The 14004-nt window shown below is 37.5% G+C and overlaps 1 protein-coding gene across 4 annotated transcripts in view; it reads left to right on the forward strand.

Annotated features, from left to right (window-relative positions):
• Nucleotides 1-14004, forward strand: part of LOC106884324 (uncharacterized) — a 72598-nt gene that overhangs the window by 56943 nt on the left and 1651 nt on the right. For all 4 annotated transcript variants that reach the window (XM_014935655.3, XM_014935654.3, XM_089361544.1 and 1 more), the window contains 6 exons: nt 3456-4810; nt 7087-7281; nt 8255-8425; nt 9643-9733; nt 10344-10430; nt 12102-12259. In XM_014935655.3, the coding sequence (XP_014791141.2) occupies nt 3456-4810; nt 7087-7281; nt 8255-8425; nt 9643-9733; nt 10344-10430; nt 12102-12259 (2057 nt within the window). The remainder of the gene's footprint in view (nt 1-3455; nt 4811-7086; nt 7282-8254; nt 8426-9642; nt 9734-10343; nt 10431-12101; nt 12260-14004) is intronic.

Raw genomic sequence — 14004 nt, forward strand, 5'->3', positions numbered from 1 at the left:
TCCTATGACCGCGAGTCCGCTGCCCTAACTACTGGTCCATTGCGCCTCCACTGGTAAATGTCACTACATTCGAGATACTAGTATTCATTTCATGACTGAAATATTTCATGAAAACTCGGTTGACCTTAGTGGGTGGGCAGGGGTTGGGGGGTAGGGCGGGTAGGGTGGGGGGGGGGTAGTAGCAGGGAGCTCTCTGTAGCTTTGATCCTCTACACCAAATCTCTTTGTGAAGAGGGTACAGCTGTGTGTGTATAGGTGGGGGGGGGCACGTCTGATAGCTGTTGCACCTAAGAACATCATGTGCCGACATGTTCTTTAATCAATTGTAGAGAACGTGTTAGCACGTGAAAGAATGAGGTGTGGTTGCTTGTCAGATTGGTAGATGATAACCACAAAAAAAAAAACTGTGTAATATGTACTGACTTTCCTACTTGTAAGGCTCTTTCCCCTTCCCCCCCACCCAGACATGCACATACATGCATGCGTGTGCACACACACACACGCATACACGAACAAATGTTAAATGTCCTGTAAGTCTGTCAGATTCCAGAATATTAAATATTTAATTGCTACCTTATTTAACAGGGCAGTGTGTAGGATACGCATGCAAATGCACATGCACAAACGCGCACAAGCATTTGCATTAAAGGAGAAAGAGAAAGGAGGAGAGTTATCAAAATAATGTGCAACAACATGATGCTAAAATACAAACTGGTATTTAATCTGCATACAGCTAAATAATTTTTTTATAGGTTATAGCTTTTGTTTTAAAATGAAATAATTATGATTTCTGTCTTTTCCATCATTTTCATGTAAATCCTGGTTTGAAATCTCTTTATTTATTTTTGAGTTTGCATAATAAGAAGTGGCTGTGTGGTAAGTAGCTTGCTTACCAACCACATGGTTCTGGGTTCAGTCCCACTGCATGGCACCTTGGGCAAGTGTCTTCTACTATAACCTCGGGCCGATCAAAGCCTTGTGAGTGAATTTGATAGACGGAAACTGAAAGAAGCCCGTTGTATATATGTATATATATATGTATGTGTGTTTGTGTGTCTGTGTGTTCGTGTGTCTGTGTGTCTGTGTTTGTCCCCCCACCATCGCTTGACAACTGATGCTGGTGTGTTTACGTCCCCGTAACTTAGCGGTTCGGCAAAAGAGACCGATTGAATAAGTACTAGGCTTACAAAGAATAAGTCCTGGGGTCGATTTGCTCAACTAAAGGCGGTGCTCCAGCATGGCCGCAGTCAAATGACTGAAACAAGCAAAAGAGTAATTATCCCAGGAAAAATTAAGAGATAAAAAAACGGGAGTTGCTGTGTGGTAAGGAGCTTACTTCCCAGCTACATGGTTCTGGGTTCAGTCCCACTGCGTGGCACTTTGGTCAAGTGTCTTCTACTATAACCTCTGGCTGACTAAAGCCTTGTGAATGGATTTGGTAGACGGAAACTGAAAGTAGCCTGACGTATATGTGTGTGTGTCTTTGTGTAAGTATTTGTCCTCCACTACTGCTTGAAAACCAGTGTTGAAGTGTTTACATTCCTGTAACTTAGCGGTTCAGCAGAAGAAATCAATAGAATAAACATCAGGCTTACTCTTTTACTTGTTTCAGTCATTTGACTGTGACCATGCTGGAGCACCACCTTTTATTAGTCGAGCTAATCAACCCCAGGACTTATTCTCTGGAAGCCTAGTACTTATTCTATCGGTCTCTTTAGCCGAACCGCTAAGTTACGGGGATGTAAACACACCAGCATCGGTTGGGGGGACAAACACAGACACACAAACATATACACACACACACACACATATATATATATATATATATATATATATATATACATATATACATATATACGACGGGCTTCTTTCAGTTTCCGTCTACCAAATCCACTCACAAGGCTTTGGTCGGCCCAAGGCTATAGTAGAAGACACTTGCCCAAGGTGCCATGCAGTGGGACTGAACCCGGAACCATGTGGTTGGTAAGCAAGCTACTTACCACACAGCCACTCCTGCACTTATTACTTACCACACAGCCACTCCTACGCCTTTTAAAAAATACTGGGTTTGATTCATTCGTCTAAAATTTTTCAAGGTGATGCCCCAGTATGGCCTCAGTCTAATGACTGAAACAAATAAAAAACTAACAGAATAATCTATGATAAACTGGTTTAATATCTTCAAGGTGGCTACCATTATTGGTGTGATAATTTAGAAAAGTGATATTCATTAACAGTTCCTATTTATAGCTTAGATGTATATTTGATATATTTGTTTATCATTTTGTAATGTAGATATTGTATGATGTAGGTAGGTGTTCTTATATATAATTACTTATATCTTATTGGAGGTTCAGATGTGGCTGTGTGGTTGAGAAGTTTGCTTTGCAGCCATATGAATTTAGGTTCAGTCCCGCTTCCGTGACAGTATGGGCAAATGTCTTCTACTCTAGCCTCTGGTTGACCAACATCTGAAGAGTGGATTTGGTGGACAGAAACTAAAAAAAAGCCCCCATATCACACACACACACACGCACGCACGCACACACGCACGCACGCACACACACACACACACACACACCATCATCATCATCATCATCATCATCATAATACATCTGTTTTCCATGCTGGCATGGGTTGGACGGGAATTATTTCTCTTATTTATTATTATTCTCATTTTTTTCTCCCGTAGTTGATTCTGTATGAGCCCTACCACTTTTTTCTTTTGCAATTTTTCCTTGTAGGACTCCCTTCATTCATGGTTGTATTGTTAGAGTGCTGGATAAAATGCTAAAATGCTTAGTAATATTTGTTCTGGTGCAGATCCCAGTGTAGTTAACTTTGCCTTTCATCCGTTTTGGGACTGATAAAATAAAATGCTAGCCTAGTACTGAGGTCAGTGGTATCATCTAACCCTCTTCTCTTCAAATTTGCTGACCTTACACTTAAATTAGAAATAATAATAATTATTCAAGTATTGGGGTCAACGTAATTGACCAGCCTTTCATCCTTCTGGGGTTGATAAAGTAAAATACCTGTCAAGTACTTGGGTTGCTTTATAATCAACTACCCTCATTTTCTTGAATTTCTGATGTTGTGCCTATATTTCATTTGATGTTCAATTCCAGTGAGGTCACATTTGCCTTTCAACATTTTGGGGCCAATAAAATAAAGGACCAGTCATGCTTTGAGATTGATTTAATCAGATGTATGCTTTCTAAAAAAAAAAAAATTTTTAAAAAAAGCAAACTTTTGTATGTTTTTATTATAGGATAATTGAAAACAATGAGTTGATAGAATACCAGGCAAAAGACATTAAATTTTGACTTCAAATCCTGTTTATTGCTCCCCATCTTCTTTATCAAAAATTAAAATGTTTTTAATGGCTGATCAACATTTTGATATTTAAGGTTGATTGAATGTTAATTGTTATATTATTTATGTTTATTGTGCAGATACCTGAGGCAAGATTTTCTGTACCTGAAGTATCTTTGATATTTAATGATACAAGTCAAGCTTCACTTCAACGAAAATGTCATGATAACTCTTCTCATCCAGTGCCAAATAAAATTACACCACCATCACCATCACCATCTAATTACAGCTCTCCTGTTTGTACACAAGGCTTACCATCGTTGCCAATGAGGAATTCATATCCGAGTTCAAAGGCTGGCAATGCCATATATTCTGCTTCTTTAGCACCAACACAATTCTGCCAGCAACCCAGCAAACCATTGATGTACTCAGGTGTGCCCATTAATCAAAACATTACGACAGATGGTAACATGTATACAAATCACCCTACGTTGCAACCCTTACCCAACAGAAACCCATTACCAGTTTCTGAGTATAATAGATCTGTCTACCCTTCCCCTATACCCTTTCCAAACAAAGAGATTATGCAGGGATCGAACTCAGAGCAGCATCCTCATTTCCAGTATTACCCTCAAAATAATCTAATTCCACTTCCAAACTCATATACTCATCATCCGAAGCCAGTAATGGACAGCATGCCCAATACCTCTCCATATGGACCTTTCCCTTCCCAACCGAACTTTATGAAGCCATCTCCTTGCTTCACATCCCCTGTAATGTGTGAAAGGTACCATATGGTTAACTCTCATCCCATGCCACCCCATTCGTCAATGTCAACATATCCACGGACTGCTATTGATAAGCTACCTGCTTTGCCCTCATGCCCTTGTTGTGTTGTTCAACCAAACCCTTCATACCATCACACAAGTACACCGACCATTCCCCCTGCAAACCAAGCTCCAGTTGTCAATGTCTGTCAGGGACACGAAAAAAACATAAACTGTATTGCTACTCATATTCAGTGCCATGACAAACACGACCAAGAAATCACTGTTGAAAAACTGCAACAGACTAAACTGAACGCAATTAATAGTTCCAACAGTTCTTACAGCAATACACCACCAAATAACTCATGCAACTCTGTAAAAGAGAACACAGGTGCTAGGCAACACGAAAATAGTGTAATAGAAGTATCAGAAGATCAGAACTTCAGAGCGAGTAAAGACAGTGGTCTCAGCGAAAGTCCTGATTCTTCTCAGGAAACTGATCCACAGTTATCAAAAATTCAAAGAGAAAGTATTCCTCCAGAGATATATCGGTTACTAATGCAACAAAGTGCTGAGCTGCAAGAACTTAAAGCTCAAATTCAGCAGATGAAAATTGATCAAAACTCAGCGATGGCTTTCAATCAGTCCCTCAATCCATGTTCTACTTGTTCATCTGTTGTCTCGGCAAAGAGTGAGTCTTCAGAATCAAAAGCATCTTCAGAAAAAAGGTTTTTATATATTATTTTTTTCATATGGATTTTATATTTTTTTTCTTCATATTTATCTTAAAATTCTTATACCATATATCAGGTGTAGGCATGGCTGTGTGGTAAGAAGCTTGCTTCCAGGTTGGGTGCCACCTTGGGCAAGTGTCTTCTACTATGGCCTCAGGATGACCAAAGCCTTGTGAGTGGATTTGGTAAGACGGAAACTGAAAGAAGCTCATTGTGTATGTATATATATATATATATATATATCTGTGGCGACTCTGACACTCAGGCTGTTCTGGCTTAGCCCAAGTATAAATTTAGTAAAGTGAATGTGTATTTGGAAGCTGATTTAATTTCTACCAACATTGACTTCAGGTATGTTATTGCAGCCAATAATTCAGGCTCCTTTTATTGAGCCTGGCCGCAGTTAATTTATTTCCGTTCATTGTCTGGCAGTGTCTTAGAAGTGCTCCAAAAATATCATTCGTAGCAGGCATTGTCTCGATATTGTTCACACGTGCCTGACTCAGGTTCAGAAGTTACAGCCCGAGTTGTTATCTGTAATTGAAAAAATTAAAAGTAATTCAAATACAATGTTTTTCTTGAAACAATAAATTTCTATAGGGATTAGGATTCAAATTTCAATCTAAGAAAAGTTTCCATTCTACAACATTCTTAAAGGAACAAAAATTTATCCAGCAACTTGGGCTATTATGAACGAGCCTAGTAGGTGTAAAAAAAACTAACTGGCATCTCTTGTCAAGAGTATAGGTGACAGTCTGTACTCTTGACAAGAGATGCCATTTAGTTTTTTTTACACCTGATCGCTGATGTTTGTTGTGCACTCTGCTGTCATTATTTGATTGCTGTTATTCTGTGCATCTGTGTGTGAAGAACAATTGTGTTTTACAAGGTTGCTTTATTCTAACCTTTAACTTAGAAATGGAGAAAGACATAGTGCTAGATATAAAAAAAATAAGCTATTCGGGGCTAGAAATAAAGCGGCAAAATGTTAAATTCTTCAATTTGTGTCTCTGCATAATCTGGGCAACTGGGGTGTATTTAATGTGAAAAAAAAAAAAAAAGGTATGCAAAAATTGGCTGACATAGAATAAGGACTGCTTATGTAATAGCTGTGCAAGAGTAATTGACAGTAAAAAACACTCAAGAACTGCTTCCTGGTAGAGAGGTAGTTGATAACTTTAGTTACTTAGGTGACCTAATTAGCAATGGAAAGAACACTAGTAAAGAAAGAGCATGATAGAAAAAAGTTTTGGAAATTACTTCTCTCTTCAGCTGAAGAGCAGATTGTAATGATGCCTCCCTATAAAATGTGGTTTTGCAAGGCAGCAGTTATATGAATGTTGAAAGTGGAAGGTACATGAAGGCTTGACAGAAATCAAGCAAGCATGTCAATATGTATGGAAGACACTGTGCTGGATAATATCTATATAAACCATGCCAATCGAGAAAAGTAGACACAAAAATGATGATTAAGACAATATCTGTATATTGTTACTTGTCTCACTCATTGAACTGTGGCCATGCTGGGGCACTGCCTTGAAGGGTTTAGGCAAACATATCAACCCCAGTACTTATTTTTAATACTAGCGGCATGTAAAAAGCACCCACTACACTTTCGGAGTGGTTGGCGTTAGGAAGGGCATCCAGCTGTAGAAACATTGCCAGATTGGATTGGAGCCTGGTGCAGCCTTCTGGCTTGCCAGCCCTCAGTCAAACTGTCCATCCCATGCCAGCATGGAAAACGGATGTTAAACGATGATGATGATGATGTAGTTATTCTTTCAGTCTCTTTTTCCAAAACCACTAAGTTACTAAGTAACATAAACAAATCAACACCCGTTGTCAAGCTGTAGGGGGATACACACACACACACACACACAATGGGCTTCCTCATACTTTCTGTCTCCCAAATTCACTCAAGGCTATAGAAGATGCTTGCTGAAGGTGTCATGCAGTGGGACTGAACTTGAGACCACATGGTTAGAAAGCAAACTTTTTAACCACACAGCAACGCCTGTCAAAGCAAATATTTTTATTATTTAGTACTCTTCTTAGTGCCAACCACCCACTGAGGCAGGAGTGGTGTTTTTGTTAGCTAAACAAACTGAGGTAATTAGAATAATATGTCTTAATATCTGTAGTTAAGTATTAATCTCGTGATCAAGAGACTAATGGTTCAGTATGTTAAACCTTACAAAACATTGTTAAAATTTATTTCAGATATTAAAAAAAAATGTTATCTCCTTTGTATTGTTGTTATTCTCATTCAGTGTCGAAAGGTACTCTGTTGGTGTAAACACATCATTCCAGACATCAGCGTCACCTGAAACAACACCAAACAATTTAATTAATCTTCAGGCATCTCCAAAATCTCCACTGAAGACCAAAGCTGATAATTTTCCTCCTGTTTCTGCTCCAACTGCTTCAAAAATGGGACCAACTTCATCTGTTTCAAGTCAGACTTGGTAGGAATTGATATTTTCTAACATCTAAAGGCTTTGCCTAACATAACATACTGTACTCCCACCAAAGGGCAGTATGTTAAGTCACTATCATCTTATTTCTCTTTCCAGTTCCAAATAGATTACTTCCACTATAACATGAGCAGTCCTAACCCTAACCCTGTATCTCTCCCACTGCAAGAAACCTGTTCTGTCTCATTTCTTTATACTCTAACCTTTCATCATCTAGCATAAAGCTGTCTCTCTCTTTACTGTAGCCCCATTCAGCTGATTGGGATCTTAGTCTTGTGAGCTACATAGAAACTTTATTTGTGCTGGTGCCATGAAAAAAAAAAAGTACTCGGTGCACTTTGTAAAGTGGTTGTCTTTAGGAAGAGCATCCAGCCATTGAAACCCTGCTAAAGCAGCATAATGCAGTTCTCTGTCCTATCGGACCTTGTCATACCTTCCAACCCATTCCAGAATCATCATCATCATCATCATCGTTTAACGTCCGTTTTCCATGCTAGCATGGGTTGGACGATTTGACTGAGGACTGGCAAGCCAGAAGGCTGCACCAGGCTCCAATCTGATCTGGCAGAGTTTCTACAGCTGGATGCCCGTCCTAACGCCAACCACTCCGAGAGTGTAGTGGGTGCTTTTACGTGCCACCGGCACGAGGGTCAGTCACACGATGGATATTAAAAGATGGTGATCATGATGTTGAAGTTATAGGTTAGATTCATTCTACAATTCATGTATTAAACAAAACATTGGGAAAGCAGTTTTAAAGCAGTTTTCCATGGGATATTATTATAATGAGCTGTTTATTCATCCACAGCTATTTTGATGGACTGTATTTGTCAGTTTTTCTGGGTAGCCTAGCAACTTTGACTTCCTATTGAAGTATGTGTATGTAAGACACACACAGAAGTATCATAAAATTGTGTTTAACAGGATCTGTATGTTGTAATATTTTTGATGTTTCATTTTTCAGGCCTCCACATCATGAAACTGATGGCTCCTACACTTTGGCCACGACAGAATTTTCCCATGGGGAGGATTTCTCTGCTGTTGCTCAGTGCCTCTCTGTTAACCAGAAGTCTGTAGAGAGCTTCCATTCTGATTTAGTTTTGGACCTACCCAGCTATCAGACATCCTTATCCAGGTACAGTGTACTTATGTAGTTTCTTTGTTTTTCAATAATCTCCAACCTTAGAACTTTTGCTCCACTACATGCTTAGCATTGGTGTACAAAGATAAAAGGCAGAGTAGACTCTGGCATTTGATTTAGACTTAAAACATACAAAATTAAAAGCTGTTAGGAATCTGGTGCAATGCTCTGCAATTTGTATATCTCTTCCTCTTAAGACAAAATTACTAATTTTTTAATACTGTGTCTTGAAGAAGAAAAGGTCAACTGAGTTTCTTTCACTATTTTACAGCCCTTTTTCTGTACTTGTATTATTGGAGGGTCTCCTAAAAAGTTTGATATTTGCATAATGGTAAACGGATTAGACTTAGCTTTTGTATGGAATAATTCCACCCATGCTAGAGATGTAACAAACATTATAGTGTAAGCATGCACATTGATTTGGCCTTGCTCTAACCCCTACTGATGGAAGTGAGACACAATACATGCAACTGAATTCATAGTGAACCCAGACATCATACAGTTTTACATCTGATTGCCTCGTGTGTCTTTTCTTGAATTCTAACTTGAAGACAATGTCTGCAGATATTCCACTATTTTGGATTTGAGACTTATCTTAATGTTAAATAATTCAGCTGCTAATAACTGTCTTATCTCTTATCAACTAAAGAAAAGTGACATCATAAATTAGCTAATTTTTTAATGTTTTAACCCTTTAACATTCAAATTATTCTCGCAAATCATCATCATCATCATCGTTTAATGTCCGCTTTCCATGCTAGCATGGGTTGGACGATTTGACTGAGGACTGGTGAAACCGGATGGCAACACCAGGCTCCAATCTGATTTGGCAGATGTAACACTTATTTATTCACACGTTTTCGAATTTATCTTGCATTATCTTGTAGAGTTGAGATTTCGATTATGTGACTATGTTTTAGACTAACGTTGTAGGGTAGGTGTGAGAGGCTGGATCTGGCCAGTTTGAATAAAAAACAGGAAGAATATTTTGGCAGGATGTGGCCAGTTTAAATGCTAAAGCGATAAATATAATTCAATTAAAAACAAAACTTGTGATAGGTAAGGCATTAATAACTTCTGTAAATAAATGTACTAATTAAAATATACTTTTCCTGTATGTATTTTGTTAATATATGTATATGATATGCTTAAACACGCATCATTAATTTGGATATCTTTTTAAAGGATTGTGTTTAATTATTGCATTTCAGATCTTCAGACCATCAAGCCATCGAAGGAGTACAAACTTCTGAATCTACCAACGGTTTAGTGAGTGTCAGCATGTGTGCCAAAAGAACTTCTGTAAGTTTTGGTAACATCTTAATCAGTGTTGAAATACTTAACTAAGAGAAATACATTTGTCATAATTAAATAATAAATAAATGCGCCCTTTTAAAGCCTAGCCAGGCTCATGGGCCTGGTTTCCCGGTTTCTATGGCGTATGTGTTCCCCCCCCCCCAGCTGGACAGGACGCCAGTCCATCGCAGCATTACTCATCATCATTTTATGTTTGTTTTCCTTCCTGGCATCTTCCAGTTCAGCATCCTTACTTATACCACCTGATACATATACCAACAAAGGAAACTACTGATCTTCGCTGTTGTTATTTTTGTGGTTGTTGTGTATGTCATAATTTTTGGTGGTAACTGTAATTTATTCAAGTCTCTGTGATAACTGGCAAATATATATTTCGTAATGCCTAGCTTAACTTGTTAACAGCAGGATTTTCTTTCCCCCTCTCCTCTCTCTTTTTTTAAGATGTAGGTTGTAAAAAAGAAATGAAAAAATACTTTTTGTGGTTTTAGGAGAGTTGCTATCATCATTTTACTGTGGAAAAGTAACGACATTTTGGTCATGTATCATTAATATCAATATGTGTATATACACTAATTCTTATTGTCATATTTCTTAGAATGGAGGAGATGAAGATTTTGAAGAAGATCATGCAGAAGAGATACCAGGAACAATAAAGAATAAAGAATATTATGATGGTCTTATTGTAAGTTTGGGATTCCTTTTTGTTTTTTCACTGTAAATGAATAAATCTGGTATCTAATTACAGACTGAAAGGCCTTAAATTCAGTTGTATCATAGACATTTTGCCATGTATATGGGTTGTACACTTAATTCTATCTCTCCATTCATCTCTGCCCACTATTCCTTGGAGGGTCATGGGGGTAGAGTTCTCAGGCACCTCCTCAATAGGGTCCTATCAGAAGAAACTGTCATTAGTCTTTCCGGATGAATTCTTAAGTGTGACCAACTTAGGACTATGGATATTATTCAACCATCTTGTTCTTGGTCTACCCTTGGATCTCCTGCCAGTTGGCTTGGCTAAAAAAAACTGTCCTGAAATTGTTTTCTGTGTCATTCAAATCACAGCACTGAAGTTGTGCAGAGAAGTAGTGTCTTGACCTGGCGAGACTGCCTGAGCACTGAGCTACACATCCTATTGAATAACGTTACTCCAGAAAGCCTCTGGGGAAACCCCATTTCAATCTACTTGTATTCATGATTGTACTCTTCAATCACTTAATTCTGCTTTGTCTCAAATCATGTAGCCTGCAGAAATATGTACCTGATCATTTGGGAATGTTAGCTGAAAAAGCCTGTTCTATTGAATCCAGTGGGAGATTTATCTGTTATTTACTTAACACCAGAAAGCTTGACTTTTGAAGCTGTTTGGGATTTAGATGCCATCACCATATTTACATGACTTTCAGAATGTGTGTCATTGACTCAATTAAAAAGTACTGGTCTCTTTGGACAAAATTTTTGTAATAGCCAAGGGTCATCTCAGCAATACCAAAGAATAACCAAATACAACCAACCATCACACACACACATGCTTACACACACCGGAATACACATACAAAAGTACTAGGAATTACCTAAAACATCCACTCTCATGGCTCGATCTACATAATACCTAGACATGAGTTCAAACCATGTTGGCTCTGGAAATGGCATTAAACTCTTTGTATTAGTCTGCTTAGCTGACAATATAGTTGATCGGTTAATGCTAGAAACATTGTAGAAACAACTACTGCCATGTCATAATATGCTAGAAGGAATTTTTAAATATTATATTTAGTCTTAGGAACGTAATTTCCATATATATATATGTTTCAATGTATGTATATGTATTATATATGTTTCAATGTATGTATATGTATTATATATGTTTCAATGTATGTATATGTATTATATATGTTTCAATGTATGTATATGTATTATATATGTTTCAATGTATGTATATGTATTATATATGTTTCAATGTATGTATATGTATTATATATGTTTCAATGTATGTATATGTATTATATATGTTTCAATGTATGTATATGTATTATATATGTTTCAATGTATGTATATGTATTATATATGTTTCAATGTATGTATATGTATTATATATGTTTCAATGTATGTATATGTATTATATATGTTTCAATGTATGTATATGTATTATATATGTTTCAATGTATGTATATGTATTATATATGTTTCAATGTATGTATATGTATTATATATGTTTCAATGTATGTATATGTATTATATATGTTTCAATGTATGTATATGTATTATATATGTTTCAATGTATGTATATGTATTATCAGTTGTTCATAAAAATAAGATTAAAGCAACATTTTATAATTTTTGTTGTCTTCAGAATTATGTTAAGGAATTGCTGCAGCAAGAATCTCCAACAGAAAGTGAAAAACATGAAAAAAGACATCGAGAGAAAGAATCTGGGAGTCCAGACTCTGTATTAACTTCAACCAATCAAGATAAAGAAAGTTTGATATCAAACAATACATCTTATCTATGGTAATGATTTTTACTCTTTTTTGTAAGTTAGGAATACTCATAATTTATGTTAGAAATATTGTCAATTTGGTAGAAGAGTTGTTAGAGTGTTGGATGAAATGCTCTGTGGTATTTATTCAGGCTTTGCCAAGCTTAATGTTGCTATTCATCCTTCTGAGATCAATAAGTAAAATATCATTCATAGGGCAGTGATCAGGCAGAAATGTTTCCATGGTCAGATAGGGTGCCTTGCAGTGTTTGTTCTGGCTCATTGTGTTCTGAGTTCAAATCATGCTGTGGCCTACCTGGTTGTCTTAAACCAAGTGATGGAGTACGTCTCCCATCTGTCACCTGCATTAACACCTGGGTGTTGGGTGTCTTGAGGAGTCCCATCTGTTGCAGGCATTTGGGTTGGGTCTATGATTGAAGATACCTCCTGTAAAGGATCAAGAGCATTGCCCTTTTCTACTGACTTAAGATATTTTTAAAAAATCAAATTTTATGGGAGATGAAATCATTTAAATGAGCATTCATCTTCATACATGCAATTTTGTTAATCTCCAATCTTCCATGAAAAACATATCTGACCATGGGGAAATATCTTGCTTGGAAACAGATGATAGTTGGTGACAGGAAGGGCATCCAGGCATAGAACACCTGCCTCAACAAATTCTGTCTGACCCATACAAGCATGGAAAAGGGGACATTAAACAATGGTGATGATGATAATGGTAGGGGTAGCTGTACTGTTGAAGGCAAAGGTTTTTGACCTGGAGCAGGATACTGTTCTAATAACAAGCATGAGGATGATATCTTGTGTAGAATATTATTTGAAGTGGGATTTTATTGCCAGATGCTCTTCCTGTTGGCAACTCTTAACCTAGTTTTTAAGTAAGAGATATTTTATTCCAGAGGTTTTTATAGGTACAGTGCAACTGGTCAAAATACTTACTTGTATTTGTGGTGGCAGTCATTAGGGGTGGGTTGAGCTGGCTCTGACCAACACGTGTTCAGAGTTTCAGTGGGAATACAAGTTCACGTGTAGTCCTTGGTCAAATGCATACACACTTTGGGATAGTGTGACCCATAACAACTCCTCTTGTCATCCATTGTTGACCATCACGGAGGATTCACTGACCAAGTCACTGCTGACTGTCGAAGCAGATGTAACCTGGGTTTGAAGTAGGTTCTAGAGACATGCCTTAATAAAAGCTAAGGGGCTTCACAATCACAGTGGTCTTCACATACACACATGCGTGCGCTTGGGAGTAGGGTATGTATTTTGGATACAAAGAGTTCAGGAAGACTAGAAAATGAAGCAAGCTTGCTTTGCTGGATGTGAAATGTTAATGTGCACAATTGATGGAGTAGTTAGTTATGAACTGAAAGTAAAACTGGATACAAGAGGAATCAAATGAAGTGTACAAGAGAGAAGAGTTTGCTCCATTCACACCACATGTCCATGTGGTGTGAATGGAGGATGACAACTGTATAAAGAAGTAGTGCACTCTTAGGATAAATGAAATCTGTGGAAGAAGAAGATAAAGAAAGACATGGGATGCAGTGTGAATACTAAATTCAACATGTTTCATCTCAGAGAGGAGATGATAAAGAACTATGTTGATTGGTAATTTTAACTACAAAATGTCATGATGGTTATGTTTGGGTTGCCTTAGTCTGCTCATTAGTCTGCTTGATATAGGGTAAACAATAGCAACACACATACTTGAGTTGGGTTACAGTTTGTTCCTGTAAGCAGTGAGAAG

Source organism: Octopus bimaculoides, chromosome 13 (assembly GCF_046866305.1).
Source record: "Octopus bimaculoides isolate indiv1 chromosome 13, ASM4686630v1, whole genome shotgun sequence".
In the NCBI taxonomy this organism is placed as follows: Eukaryota; Metazoa; Mollusca; class Cephalopoda; order Octopoda; family Octopodidae; genus Octopus; species Octopus bimaculoides.